The sequence below is a fragment of the Syngnathus typhle genome, linkage group LG13 (assembly GCF_033458585.1).
Source record: "Syngnathus typhle isolate RoL2023-S1 ecotype Sweden linkage group LG13, RoL_Styp_1.0, whole genome shotgun sequence".
Taxonomy (NCBI): Eukaryota; Metazoa; Chordata; class Actinopteri; order Syngnathiformes; family Syngnathidae; genus Syngnathus; species Syngnathus typhle.
In genome coordinates this window covers 4,037,371-4,050,033 of record NC_083750.1, presented here as the reverse complement: position 1 = coordinate 4,050,033, position 12,663 = coordinate 4,037,371, and the positions used below count along the sequence as shown (strand labels likewise).

Here is a 12,663-nt window from a genome sequence, read left to right as displayed (position 1 = left end):
TCTTGCATTGTTTCTCCTCCAAACACGACGAGTTGATTTGTTTCCAAAGAGTTCTATTTTGGTTTCATCAGACCATATGAACTTCTCCCAATCTTCTGGATCATCCAAATGCTGTCTAGCAAACTTCAGACGGGCCTGGACATGTACTGTCTTGAGCAGGGATGGGCAAACTACGGCCCGCGGGCCACATCCGGCCCACGGGACCGTTTAATCCGGCCCGCCAACCCTGAACAAATTGTATTATTAAACTTTTTTGGGGGTCATTTTGCCTGCAATGACTGCGTTTTCCCAGTAGATGGCGAAGCGCTCGCCTGCGCATTTACTACCGGAAGCCGTGTCAGAAAGCTCGGTGCACACTCCTGCGGAAACTCAGGCGAGCGAGCGCTCCTCCGGTGTTGTAAGTGTAAAAGGTCTGCACACCCCTTGTTAAATGCCTTGCTAAATCTTCTTTTTTTTTAATGCAATATAGTACATCATGTCCAACTCAATTGAAAAAAAAAAATCTTTTAGAGAAGGGAAATAAGAAAATTGAGAGAACGTGGTTGCAAAAGTGTGCTTACCCTCTATATAACAGAGATGAAGCTGGATGTGTTCCATATTCAAACTCGTGCTAAATGGGAGCCAGGAACGGCTCCAGGATTATTTATCCTTCCCAGGGACAGAGGCGAGAGGGTCTTTCCGTTCTTATTTTTACACAAAAGCAACAAAGTACATAGAACAGCCTGGAATCCCAATGACGTTCAATTAAGTCCACTCAGCACGAGTATGTGCTAGTAGCGCCGTCTTGAGGATGCAAAGGAACACTGCAAAATTTGGCTGAGTCGAATGGAGCCGAGTTGAACAGTTTTGTTCAGAGGCATTTTATGAGGACACAATTTATTTTTATTGGACATTTACTTTCTTGTCACCATCACGTCAACATAATTACACACACTCACGCAGATCACTGACAAAAATATGGAGTTTTTGTACACACCTTCCTTTCAGGCTTAATCATGTAAAGGTGATATTACTTCTGCAACATTGACAATTCATTTGAATAGTCTTTCACAACTTCATCCTAATAATTAATAGATGGCGTTGCATCATGTAAAATTGATATATCAAACAGGATATCACCACAAGCTTTCACAATGAAGCAATGACCAGGTTAGGGAATGTTACAACTACAATAAATGAAGACAACAGTGCGTAAAAAAAAGAAAAAGAATGACAGACATTCATATGGAAAAGAAACGCAAAATTAAAAATTTTACATTTGAAGTATACATTTTTTTTTTCTACATGCTCAACTATAATGAAGCTCAGATTCACCCTCTGACTGTTTTGGATTTGCACTCATTTAGGTGAATTCCCAAGTAGGGCCTCACCCTCTTTAATTTCAAACATGGGACCTCATGATAAAAAAAAAAAAAAAAAAAGTCCACCAAGTTTTCTCACTGATACATGATGCTGGAGTCAGGGGCTGAATTGTTTACCTTTCTAGGGGCCGCTACTGAGTAAGCAGGTCTCTCGCGGACCGGGCAAGCGCAATGAACAATTCTAAACAAACTCATGCTTCACAGGAAAGGGGTACACACTCACACACACATCCAAAAGACATGTTCAAATACTCAATAGTCTCATTTTCAACCATCTTTCAGTAAGAGTGTGGATAAACACTTGTTCTTGAAATGACAATTGAAGACAATACACGGCAAATAGCAACATTCAAATAATTTACGGTGTATTTACACAACTTATTTTTCCAGCGGTGTTGTCATCTTCCTCTTGTCCTCTCCTTAGTCGCCCATCTTTACTTTTGACGTCTTCAGGGGAGGAGAAACAGTAACACTTTCAGTAACACGTACTTACTGTTCATTTTCTCTTCAATTTTGAACTGAATGAAAAATACCCTTCTGACAAATCTAAAATCCATTTTAGTACTGCGGACGTGGGCCGAAAGTTCAAATGCATCACAATTTCAATTCAATGCTGCAGTTGTGTCGCTCACCTGCAGGATGGCCACAATGACACCGAAGAGGCCGATGGCGCTGCCAAAGATCTCCACAATAAGGATCTTGACAAAGAGGCTGGCGTTCTGGGCGTCGGCCAGCGCCGCCCCACTGCCGACGATACCCACGCAGATACCGCAGAAGAGGTTGGAGAAGCCCACCGTCAGGCCTGCGCCGAACATGGAGTAGCCTGCTCACACACAAAAACAACTGGCCTGTTGAATTCATATGACTTTCAGCTCCATCCAACTTTTTGTAAACAAAGCGCTGATGAAAATAGGACGTTCGGTGAATAATTTTAATTTCATGCCTATCAATTTGTCAGCGGTTCCCTAGTACAGTCTTACCGGCCTGGTAGTTCCTTGCCCCGATGGTCTCTGGAGTTGTTCCGCTGAAGCTCTGCAAGATTATAAAAATCATTATTTTTTTTATAGCAGGCTAAGACAAGACAAGACAGAGGTTATACGGAATGTGGTTTACCTCAGCCATGTTACTAATAACAATGGCCATGATGATCCCATAGATTGCAACAGCTTCACAGAAAATGATGCTAGAAAAGATCATCAGAAAATGTTGAATTAAATGTAGCTTCAAATATTAAAAGAAATGCCTAACTTTATTGAAAACACTAATGTGAAAATAAATTAATTAAAATAAAGTCAAATTTTATTGAAAAGAAATACATTTGAAGTCTAATTTGATTAAAAAACTAGATTAACGTCAAATAATTCCACACCAAAAATGAAAAGACAAAAAGTGCAAAAACTAATTTAATGCATGCAAAAAAATGCACGAGAATACATTAAACTTAACTGAAAATGTCAAAAGTATATTTTTCCAAATATTCCAGTCAAATAAAATATTTTGCAAATTTGAAAAAAATATTTAAAAACATGAGGATATCACAACATCAACGTGGTGGTTATCGGCAAAAAAACAAACAAAAAACAACAACAAGGTGTTTTAGGTCTATCAAAAAGATAAATGTTTTGTCATGAGCCTACCTGACTAAATTTTTGGTTTTAATGCGTGGAGCCTTGACTCCACCGCCAATGATGCTTGAGCCAGTGATGTAGATTCCCCTGGGAAATATACACACAAGCAATAAGAAACTATCCTCCCACCACTTAAACACAAAAATATCCTACTTAATAAGACAGTCCAAGACGCGCCACTTCCATAATGTTAGATGATTTTCTCCAAAAGAGGAAGCAAAAACAAAACTACAAAACTTCCAGGATGTGTCACTCCTCATGCAGTCACGACTCACCAAGCTGCTCCGACTACAGACAGCGAGATGGCCAAACCGATGCCTAGATTGGCCCACATGAATGGTGACGTCTCTGTGAGGAACCTGCAAAAAGATTCAAAAGCAATTGAAAATGGCATGTTCTGAATTGAAGGCTCAGTATTCCATTCTTCCCCAAACATGGCTCCATTTTTCTAGGTGTAAACAACATGAAAACCAGAGAGGGGGGTTCGGGATACTCACCATGCTACATCAAAGCGAAACCCTAAATCAAATATTGTATAACATATACCTAGAAAGAAGAAGACAGTGGCAATTAGTATTTATAATATAATAACTGCATCTACTCCAGCCAAATAGTCACATTTAAGTGCAGCTACGTCTTGCTTTGGTGTGAGAACTCACTCTGTCGTGAGAAATGCTAAAAATCCACACTAATTAGAATACTTTGCATGCTTATTTCTAAATAGGAATAATACGACTTAAACCACATCGTATTATCACATACGGCCAATGTTGCCAAAAGCACAGTAAGAGTCATTTTCTATTGGCTATGTTTGCAGGATTTTACTACGAGCTTCAATTCGTCATCTGGTTACAACATGACTGCAGTAACGCGGAGATATTTCACAAAACACCGCTATATTTTTCCAAATAATGACCTTCAAACAAATTAAGTGCTGTTTATTGCAAACTACGATGAATAAGATATTTTAACGATAGCTATCCACCGCGAAAGAGCCGCAGTACTTGTCATTGGTTACCAAGAATTAGCCTGATCCGAAATACAGCTGTCAAACATAGCAGATAAAGCGACAAACAAACTTAATCAAAGGTTTTAGTGCTTGATAGTATTTGATAACTTGAAGCAGTACGCACTTTAATTCATAACTAACCCATTTAAACGTGGAAACGAGCTTACCGACGACGAGTATTGTGCTCCAGAAGGCCAAAGTGACCCCCGTGTAAAGAATGGCGTGTCCGTCCATCATCCACTCCAGCAGCATTGATTCGGCGGTGTGCTCAGTAGATAAGCGAACGAACCGTGAGCTCGGCACCGGTAAACACCACTAAAAAAATAATGATAATGATGACGATTTTTATGAAATAAGATGGCTAAGGGAGCGCTCAGTTGGAGCGTGAAAAACAGAAGTGTTCAGTGTCAGCTGATCCAGCTTGACTAGCATGTGACCATAAGGCTGCGTTCCACTTCAATTTCTCCTCGTTGACCTCCAACGCTTTTTACCATATACGTTCCGCTTTCTGGTTCTTTTAAACGGGCTTATTATAAAATATTAATTTTCCCTAAAAATTAATGTATGAAGATACATTGCATCTTACATTTTTACAAGCGCTCAAAACGACTGGGTCCCCGAAGGCTGCGTTCCGTATACCAGGGTATTGTCGTCACAGGAAGCGTCATCGTGAGCTTCCGTTGAGTGAAGAATTTACATACTGCAATAAATTATGAAATTATTATATTTATATTTATATTATAATTTTAATTACATATATCTATATCTATAGGTATATATCTCTATCGCTCTATCCATTTTCCGAACCGCTTAGTCCCCACAGGCGTCGCGGGAGTGCTGGAGCCTATCCCAGCTGTCATCGGGCAGTAGGCGGGGGACACCCTGAACCGGTTGCCAGCCAATCGCAGGGCACACAGAGAGAAACAACCATTTGCACTCGCAATCACACCTAGGGACAATTTGGAGTCTTCAATCGCCCTACCAAGCATGTTTTAGGGATATGGGAAGACACCGGAGTGCCCGCAGAAAACCCACGCAGGCCGGGGGAGAACATGCAAACTCCACACAGGGAGGGCCAGAGGTGGAATCGAACCCGCACCGTCCGAATTGTGCGGCGAACGTGCTACCCAGTGCGCCACCGAGCCGTCCTCTATCTATCTATCTATCTATCTATCTATCTATCTATCTATCTATCTATCTATCTATCTATCTATCTATCTATCTATCTATCTATCTATCTATCTATCTATCTATCTATCTATCTATCTATCTATCTATCTATCTATCTATCTATCTATCTATCTATCTATCTATCTATATATATATATATATATATATATATATATATAATTTAAATTATAATTGTCAAAGTTGAAACTTAACTGTTTCAACTTTTCTTTATATGTGTTTGTAATTATGAGCTACGATGTTAGGGAAGCTATCAAAAATTCATGAAGCACATGATAAATACCTGGAATTCCCAGATGGATACAAACAAATGAATCACAATTTGATTAAAAAAGTAACAATTTGATTTGAATGAATGTTCTCAACAGATGACTGCAAAAGAAAAGTCAAAAAGTCAAAGTCTGCTTTATTGTCAATTTCTTCACATGCCAAGACACACAAAGAGCTCGAAATTACGTTCCCACTACCCCACGGTGACAAGACATAGTACACAATATACATACAAGTAAACAACACAAAAAATAAAAACAAGAAAAAAAACCTTTTTGAATTGGCCAGAAGAGTACATTCCATTTGGGTGTGTTATGGCTGCAAATGCACACCTGAATCTTTTTCCGGCTACAGCCTGTTCCTAAACGGATACAGTTGTATCATTTTATTCAGTATTTAAAAGTATCAAAGTATTTGTCTCACTGTGACCTTGAATCTGCGGCATTGGGGAGAAACGGGAGCGTTCCTCGCAAGGAAGGTGCGTCACCTCCACCCAAAAACAGGGACAAACCGAATAGTTTGTAACAAGCTGTCAAACTCCTCCGCTGCATACCAACGTGTTGATTTCGTGTTGCGCCTTTAATGTCCAGGTTGCTGTCCCTGCACGGTCCCCCCATCTTAGAGGTTGCTGCTGCAGCTGCAGAATGCAGACAGGGTCACTTTCCCTCTGCTATTCGTGAGAAGCTCATATATAAATGCATATAGAATTTTGTATGTTTGTTTGTTTATTTTCACATACAAAAACATTTCAAATGTACATCGATTAAATAAATATGATGGAGAATGTCTAAAAAACCCTCCGGGGGCTGGCTTACGAAGTGGCATTCTCCAGAAATATGAGTTCATTTAAGGTCAAATTTCAATGGATCGAGAAATATGCGTCCTCATACATGTCATACAGATGAAAGATAAAAGAAAAATGAATAACAGGGATAAGGCATACAGCAATAGGGTAAAACACACCAAACCTATAACTCAAGAGAATAATGACTGGATCCGGGTTCATTTAGCATACCATATGGAAAATATTTATTGTCTAAGAGAAGTGATTTCAGAGCCTTCTTAAATTGGTGAGTCCCCTCGAAATAGTGGCAGCGAATTGTAAATCTTTGACCCTCTGTAGCCCATGTTACATTGCGTTTGGGATGTACGGGCTATTGGTGGTCTGAGGTCATTTGAGCTCCGTATGGGGTAATTATGGACCTGAGAATTATGTCTAAATAGGTTATGACAGAAATAGGGGAAGGGTTCTCCCCAATGAGGAGACCAATTTGAAGATGATTAACTTGAAAGACTTCGGAGCCGGTCTCCCCTTCAAGGTGATTGAAGATGCATGACAAATGTGTTTTGGCACCGCTTGACTGCAGTAGAAAGAGCCGGAGCGCTTACTGAGCCTGCCGCCATCTTGTCACTGTTCAGATTGTCATCAAGTGCGGCGGAATGGGCACTTTCCACCTGGACTTCAACGACGAGCTCCAGCTGGACTTCGCGGGTCCCCAACTTGATATCAGGAGCATCAACTGGTTGGAGGTGTGGCAAGTGATGCTGAGCAGCGTCCAACTGATGTGATGACGCGGCCGTGTGACGCCGCTTCCTGTCAGGGCGTCAGCATGCCGACGGCAATCAGCTCCATTCGAATGTATTGGTTTCTTTTCCAGCTCGGTTGCCACCACTTGTTTCCTTTTCAAACTAGATGTGTAAAATAATCTCACGGTACGAAGTTTTCACAGCAAGCGCCTGCTTGCCTGCTCGTGTGGACAATCGAGTGCCAGTCGTAAGATGACACTAAAATTGAAAACAAAGGTTCAGATACGTTTTTTTCGGAATCGTATATACATGTCACTTTATTCAACTGATGTACACGTGTTTGAAGCAAAATAAAGGCGTTGTCTTTCTCATGATTTCTTTCAGTCAAATTTGTAGCATCTCCAAATTGAACTGCCATGAGACTCTTATGAGGTTGGCCAAATAGATTGTCTGTTTATAGATGTGTGTGGTGAGAAACATACGTGACCACAGCTGTCTGGCAGCGTTGCAGAGATAAGCAGCAGCAGCCAAAGTCTTTGATGGCATCTTTACCCAGGTGACTGCTCTATGCGCCGTACCCAGATGCAGCTGAGCAGGACAAAAAAAAACCCCGAACAAATAATCGGACACAATTTCTTTCATTAGATTTGATATGCTGCCAATGAATACATATGGAATAGAATCGACTACTGTATTAGCACCTGTTGATGGGCTAAACGTGCGCGCGCACAGACAAGGAACAAAATGTTTTACCACCCAGCATGAAACAAAAAATATGAACACAAATCAGGTCAGGTATTAAACCGGACGCAAATCGAAATAAAATGTAGACACTGCTGTGGCGACCCCTAACGGGAGCAGCGTAAAGGGGATATCACATTCATTTCTGGCTTCACAATTCATATCCCGAGTTCAAACGTTAGTTTTTAAAGGCATAACTAATTAACAAGAATAATACTAAATTCGTCACGTGCATCCTAATTTGATGAGGGGAACAATCGATGTCGCTAACAGTAACTTTTCTCTATTTTTCTTTTTCTCGTGGTATGTATGTATAGACGGCTCCAGCGGGGCAGTTTTTCTCCGTGGCGAGTCATTATAGCGTTTATACAGGTCCGTTTAAAAAAATTAGAAAATTCCGGGATGGTTGCAATGTTTGCAGCGCTAGCTTAGCTTGTATTCGGCTCGGATAACACGAGAAGTTCTACCGGCTGGGACCTGATAGTAAGAGATGACAGACACGGGCTGTGTTCAAATATATTCACTTATTAATCACAATAAAGGGATTATTTATACTGTGAACTCGACTGTTCACTTGTACTCAGGAGAGAATGAGTTTTCCAGTGCTACTGCAGCGCGCACTTAATACGTCATTATGGCGCATGCAGATGTCGTAGGTACGTCCTGTGCTTGCCGTATTAGAAAATAACACTAGATGTCGCTGTTGTCCTTTAGAAAATAAATAAATCCATATAATTTTTATTTATATAAATTAAACCAATCAATGTAATATCATATACATCATATTAAAATCTGTTCGCAGTTCTTCTGTTCCCTTTTAGTTATTCCTGCCTGGTGTCTCTTCGATTGCTTAAACTTCGCTAAGTGTTTATTTAGTTTCGCTTGTTTCTTATTTTGTATAATAAACCTGAAAGACAACTTTATTCTCAAGAGGTCCAGCACCCACTTACATAAATAATGACTCAGAAATCCATCTCATTTCCCATTCATGTTGAAAGATAAGTTTTTCATCAATCAAATCCAGCTGTCATTCATGTTATTATTAGTATTCAGTCTCATTGAACTATTGGGACTATTATACTTGTCACGTGCTGGTCCCACCTGCGACATGACCACGCCCCTCCTGTCAGCGGAATCGCCGCCACCTGTCGCGGGCTCATTGACTGCGTTATATCAGCGCTGCCAGCGCAAACCCGCGTGTCAGCCTGTCCCGTGATACCGCTTCGCTCACCCGTTCCTGTAAGCCTGACTCGCTTAACCATTTTGCTACTGTTTGAGTTTGAGTTTGAGTTTGAGTTTGAGTTTGAGTTTATTCACGCGATATCCAAGACATACAACATGGAACAACAAACAGTAATTCCGGATGCGTGAAAGGTCACCCCAAGCAAGCTATTTAAAGCTTTTAATAGGGGGCCTACTGTCTGCTCCTTTACAATACTAGGCAGTAGGCACTGTAGTATTCAACACTGCAGGGACTTGATGCTGGACTAAAAATAAGTGCTGTCTCTCTCAGATGATTAACATGTCTCTCAAACACTAATTAAATTCAATAACTGTCCATCTTGTCCTTGCCAAATTAGCATCACTGGTGATTGACTGATTTAAGCCACATTTCTTAAATGACAGCCTGCTCAATGCCATGTGCTTCAAAATAAGTATTGTAAATTAATTAAATTAACGTTTGCGGTATTTGGGTTCACGTTGTGTGCATAATCGTGCCCCGGGCGATGGTGGGAAACATTTCCATGGAAACAAAGCATGTTGACCTCGCCATTTAAAACTGCATAGGTCATTGTGTTTGTTAATTACAGGCTGCTTCAAAGCATCGTGTTATATCGATACCCATAAAACATTCGAGGAGTCTTGACCTCGTGCCAACCTGTTTTCAACACCAAGTAAGGTATATGTACTCGTATTTACCGTAATAAACAGTGGTAAACACCAAGAGCTTTTTTCTATGCAAGAGAAAAGCAAGTTTGTATCATGCAAACAAAATACAATGTGACTCTGACTATAAACCCCCAATAACTACCCCAAACCTAAATCCGATTTCTAACCCCAAACCTAAATCCGATTTCTAACCCTAAACTGTTGTAAAACCTAACACGAATTGTACCTGATAAAAAAGTAAAAAATAAAATAAATCCACTGTTATAAAACATGAGTGACGTATACTTGTGCGCACAAATACAAAGCATTCAAAAATTTCCATTGACAAAGGAACACAGCATAAATACAAATGTCCTCTCTTGTGTGCTGTAACACAAGGCTAACAACACATGCGAGGGAGGGCAACACGGTGTTTCTATTTAACTTCATCAAGCTCCATTAAACAACCGTTTCCACGCATAGCATCATGTTATTTTCTGCTGTACCTACCAGGATATTGCATAATATTTCAGGTAGATCAGCCCATGATGCACATGAGGTTTTTGTGGATGTATCAAAACCTGTTATGAAACAGTGATGGTCACTTTTCTTGTCAATGTCAGCCAACGCTTTGGAAATATACATTGAGTCACAATATAAAATACATTTACATAGTATTTCAGTCCACCATGAACAAACAAACAAAAAAAGAATAACAAAGCTGTCATTCATTTCATGTTTTTTTTTTTATTTCAATACAAAAAAATTTACCCATTGTCCATTTAATTTGTAACTTTGCCTTATAAAAACTTGCTAGCTTAATGCACAGATACAAAATGGCATAGATAGCAACACAAGCAGCTACACATGGATACTGATAATATAACAATCCTCACAGGCATATATTATTTCTTCTCTACGAAAAATGTCTTGTGTTGGTAACTGTTTATTTGGGTGATACTCGCTTTGACTTAGCCTTGTGGTGATAGGGGAGTCATTATTGATTGCGCTCATATCACAAAGGACGCAGGGAATTCACAGTCAGCGCTCATACAGTGCAAGGACAAATTGTTTCATCAATAACGTGTGCTATTTACAGATCCATCCCAACCATGTGTTTAACTCGGTCTGCACACCGTTGCCTATCGAATGCACTACCTGAGCGCTGGTGAATCGGATCAGTGGGCAAGAGAGGGTATATTGATCTTTTTGAGCACAGTGGCTCAATGCAGAAGCTGGTTGCAAAGCTTCCTGCTATTGTTTGTCCCAAATGAGTGAGGCTTTGAAAATCCGTCTGCCCACGATTCCCCTCATCATTAATTGTGCCTCAAAAATGTAGATTGTTCATTAATCAATAAGGGCTTTTCACAAGGCAAGGTGGGAAAATAGACATGATACCAATCCATCATCTGTTTTTTTTTTGTGTCCCTTTCTGATGATGTGCAAACCTCATCTGAGTGATTTAAACCTGCTGTGATGACATCTATATTAAAAGTTATTAAATCGGGATGGTATTCCAAAAAGACGCTCAAAATGTCAAAATAAACATAAAACAAAAACAATTACACATTTTGTATTTAAAACAATCGCATAGTTTTGCTTTGAAGTCGGTTAGCTTAATGCTAACTTATGATTGTAAAGATGGGGTATCAAAAGAGCATCTATACAATGTAAAGAAATATGGTGGTATAAATAAATATATTAACAAAGACATTCAGTTACTGACATAAACAAGCTGGTTCAAAAAGTCACAAAATCTTGCATATCCTTCTTTCGAATGAACAAATGACTATGGTTGGCAGCGCACAATACCCGCACTTGCCAGCTAGCATATCTTAATGTAAAATTCACTACCTGCCTGAATCTAGTTTGTTTTTGCTTATTGAAAAGTCAGCCACTTTGACCCTTTTTTTATCACCACATTCAACTACTAATTCCCTCTCTGTCACTTCCTCTATTTCACGCTGATGGAACCTGAAGTTCACTTCCTCCATTCTCAGAATGCTAATATTTTCTTCTAGACCAAGGCACAAAATAACAAGACCGAAAAACAAATTATTACGAGAAGGAAAAGGAAAACCATCAAATCATACAAAGCAATATTGTGATTTCTCCTTTAATCAAAATCAATTCTTCCCTAGAAATGTCCTTGCGGTTACAAAAATAAATTTGACCATCTTTGTAAAAGCCCCAAGTGTGTGACGTAATATGCAGACTGAACACTCCAATACTTCGTGTTCTGTTTTCAGGGCCCATGCTTCACTTCCGTACGTCATACTACTTCTGACGCAGCCTGAGTACACTTGGTCTCTCATCTTCAGGGATGGGGCCTTAGATGTTAAGAACGGCATGAGTTCCCTGAATTTCTTCCACCCGCTTCTCACCCTTGTGGGAAGGGGACGCCTGCAGGCCAAAATTTACAACAAACTTTAATAACACTATCAACGATAACAACTCTGTTCCTTTATGTAATATGAATGTAAAGCACCATCATTTAAAGCAGCAAGGTATTTTCTGTAGCCACCAGTGAAAAAAAAATGCACAAGTACTTATTGGTAGCTACATGTGGAACCTCCCACCTGATTGAACAAGAGGCTTCACTTCACCCTCAATTATCTGCTCTACAATAGCTCGTTGCCACTCCAATGTTCCCGATGATAACAGCCTTTTTATTACAAGTTAAGCATTGAATCCTTCAATGTGGACAGAAAGTACTGTATCTTTTGATAGTTCATTTGACATAGCCACTTCTAACTGTACAGGCACGCGCACACACAAACGCCAAAATAATGGAACAAAAAGCTCATCTTATGTAACAAATATTGACCAAAAGTACACTGACTTGAACGGATGCACCTGAAAATATTTTTAAAACTAAAATAGAATAATTATATTTTAAAAACTAAAATAGAGTAATACGTTTGACTGAAAAATAGTTTGATACATCCAGCAGTTCAGTACCAACACATTATTATCATTACCAGGCCTCATTTAATGGCACCTGATGCTTTTGTTTTCAAACTAGGAAACATTACAGGAAGTCTTTACTCTCACTTTCCTATTTAAGAAT

The 12,663-nt window shown here is 39.7% G+C and overlaps 1 protein-coding gene and 1 long non-coding RNA gene across 2 annotated transcripts; both read right to left on the bottom strand.

Moving 5' to 3' along the window:
* Positions 1–859: 859 nt before the first annotated feature.
* atp6v0b (ATPase H+ transporting V0 subunit b) lies at positions 860–4,443 on the bottom strand. The gene is made up of 8 exons (XM_061295905.1): positions 4,166–4,443; positions 3,487–3,535; positions 3,265–3,348; positions 2,999–3,076; positions 2,475–2,544; positions 2,342–2,393; positions 1,994–2,184; positions 860–1,808 (listed from the first exon to the last, which is right to left on the bottom strand). Exons 1-8 carry the CDS (start codon positions 4,248–4,250, stop codon positions 1,782–1,784), a joined length of 636 nt encoding a protein of 211 aa, XP_061151889.1. The 5' UTR covers positions 4,251–4,443; the 3' UTR covers positions 860–1,781.
* Positions 4,444–6,160: 1,717 nt separating this feature from the next.
* Positions 6,161–8,328, bottom strand: LOC133165718 (uncharacterized). The gene is made up of 2 exons (XR_009717652.1): positions 7,466–8,328; positions 6,161–7,241 (listed from the first exon to the last, which is right to left on the bottom strand). It is a non-coding gene; the product is annotated as an uncharacterized LOC133165718 (long non-coding RNA).
* Positions 8,329–12,663: the final 4,335 nt, after the last annotated feature.

Excerpts from the sequence above, each read along its gene's own strand:
- atp6v0b (XM_061295905.1), bottom strand. The coding sequence starts at position 4,250 with ATGCTGCTGGAGTGGATGATGGACGGACACGCCATTCTTTACACGGGG. Across the intron at positions 3,349-3,486 it reads TTTCGCTTTGATGTAGCATG|GTTCCTCACAGAGACGTCAC; the intron begins GTGAGTATCCCG and ends ATCTTTTTGCAG. Across the intron at positions 2,394-2,474 it reads TTATTAGTAACATGGCTGAG|AGCTTCAGCGGAACAACTCC; the intron begins GTAAACCACATT and ends ATAATCTTGCAG.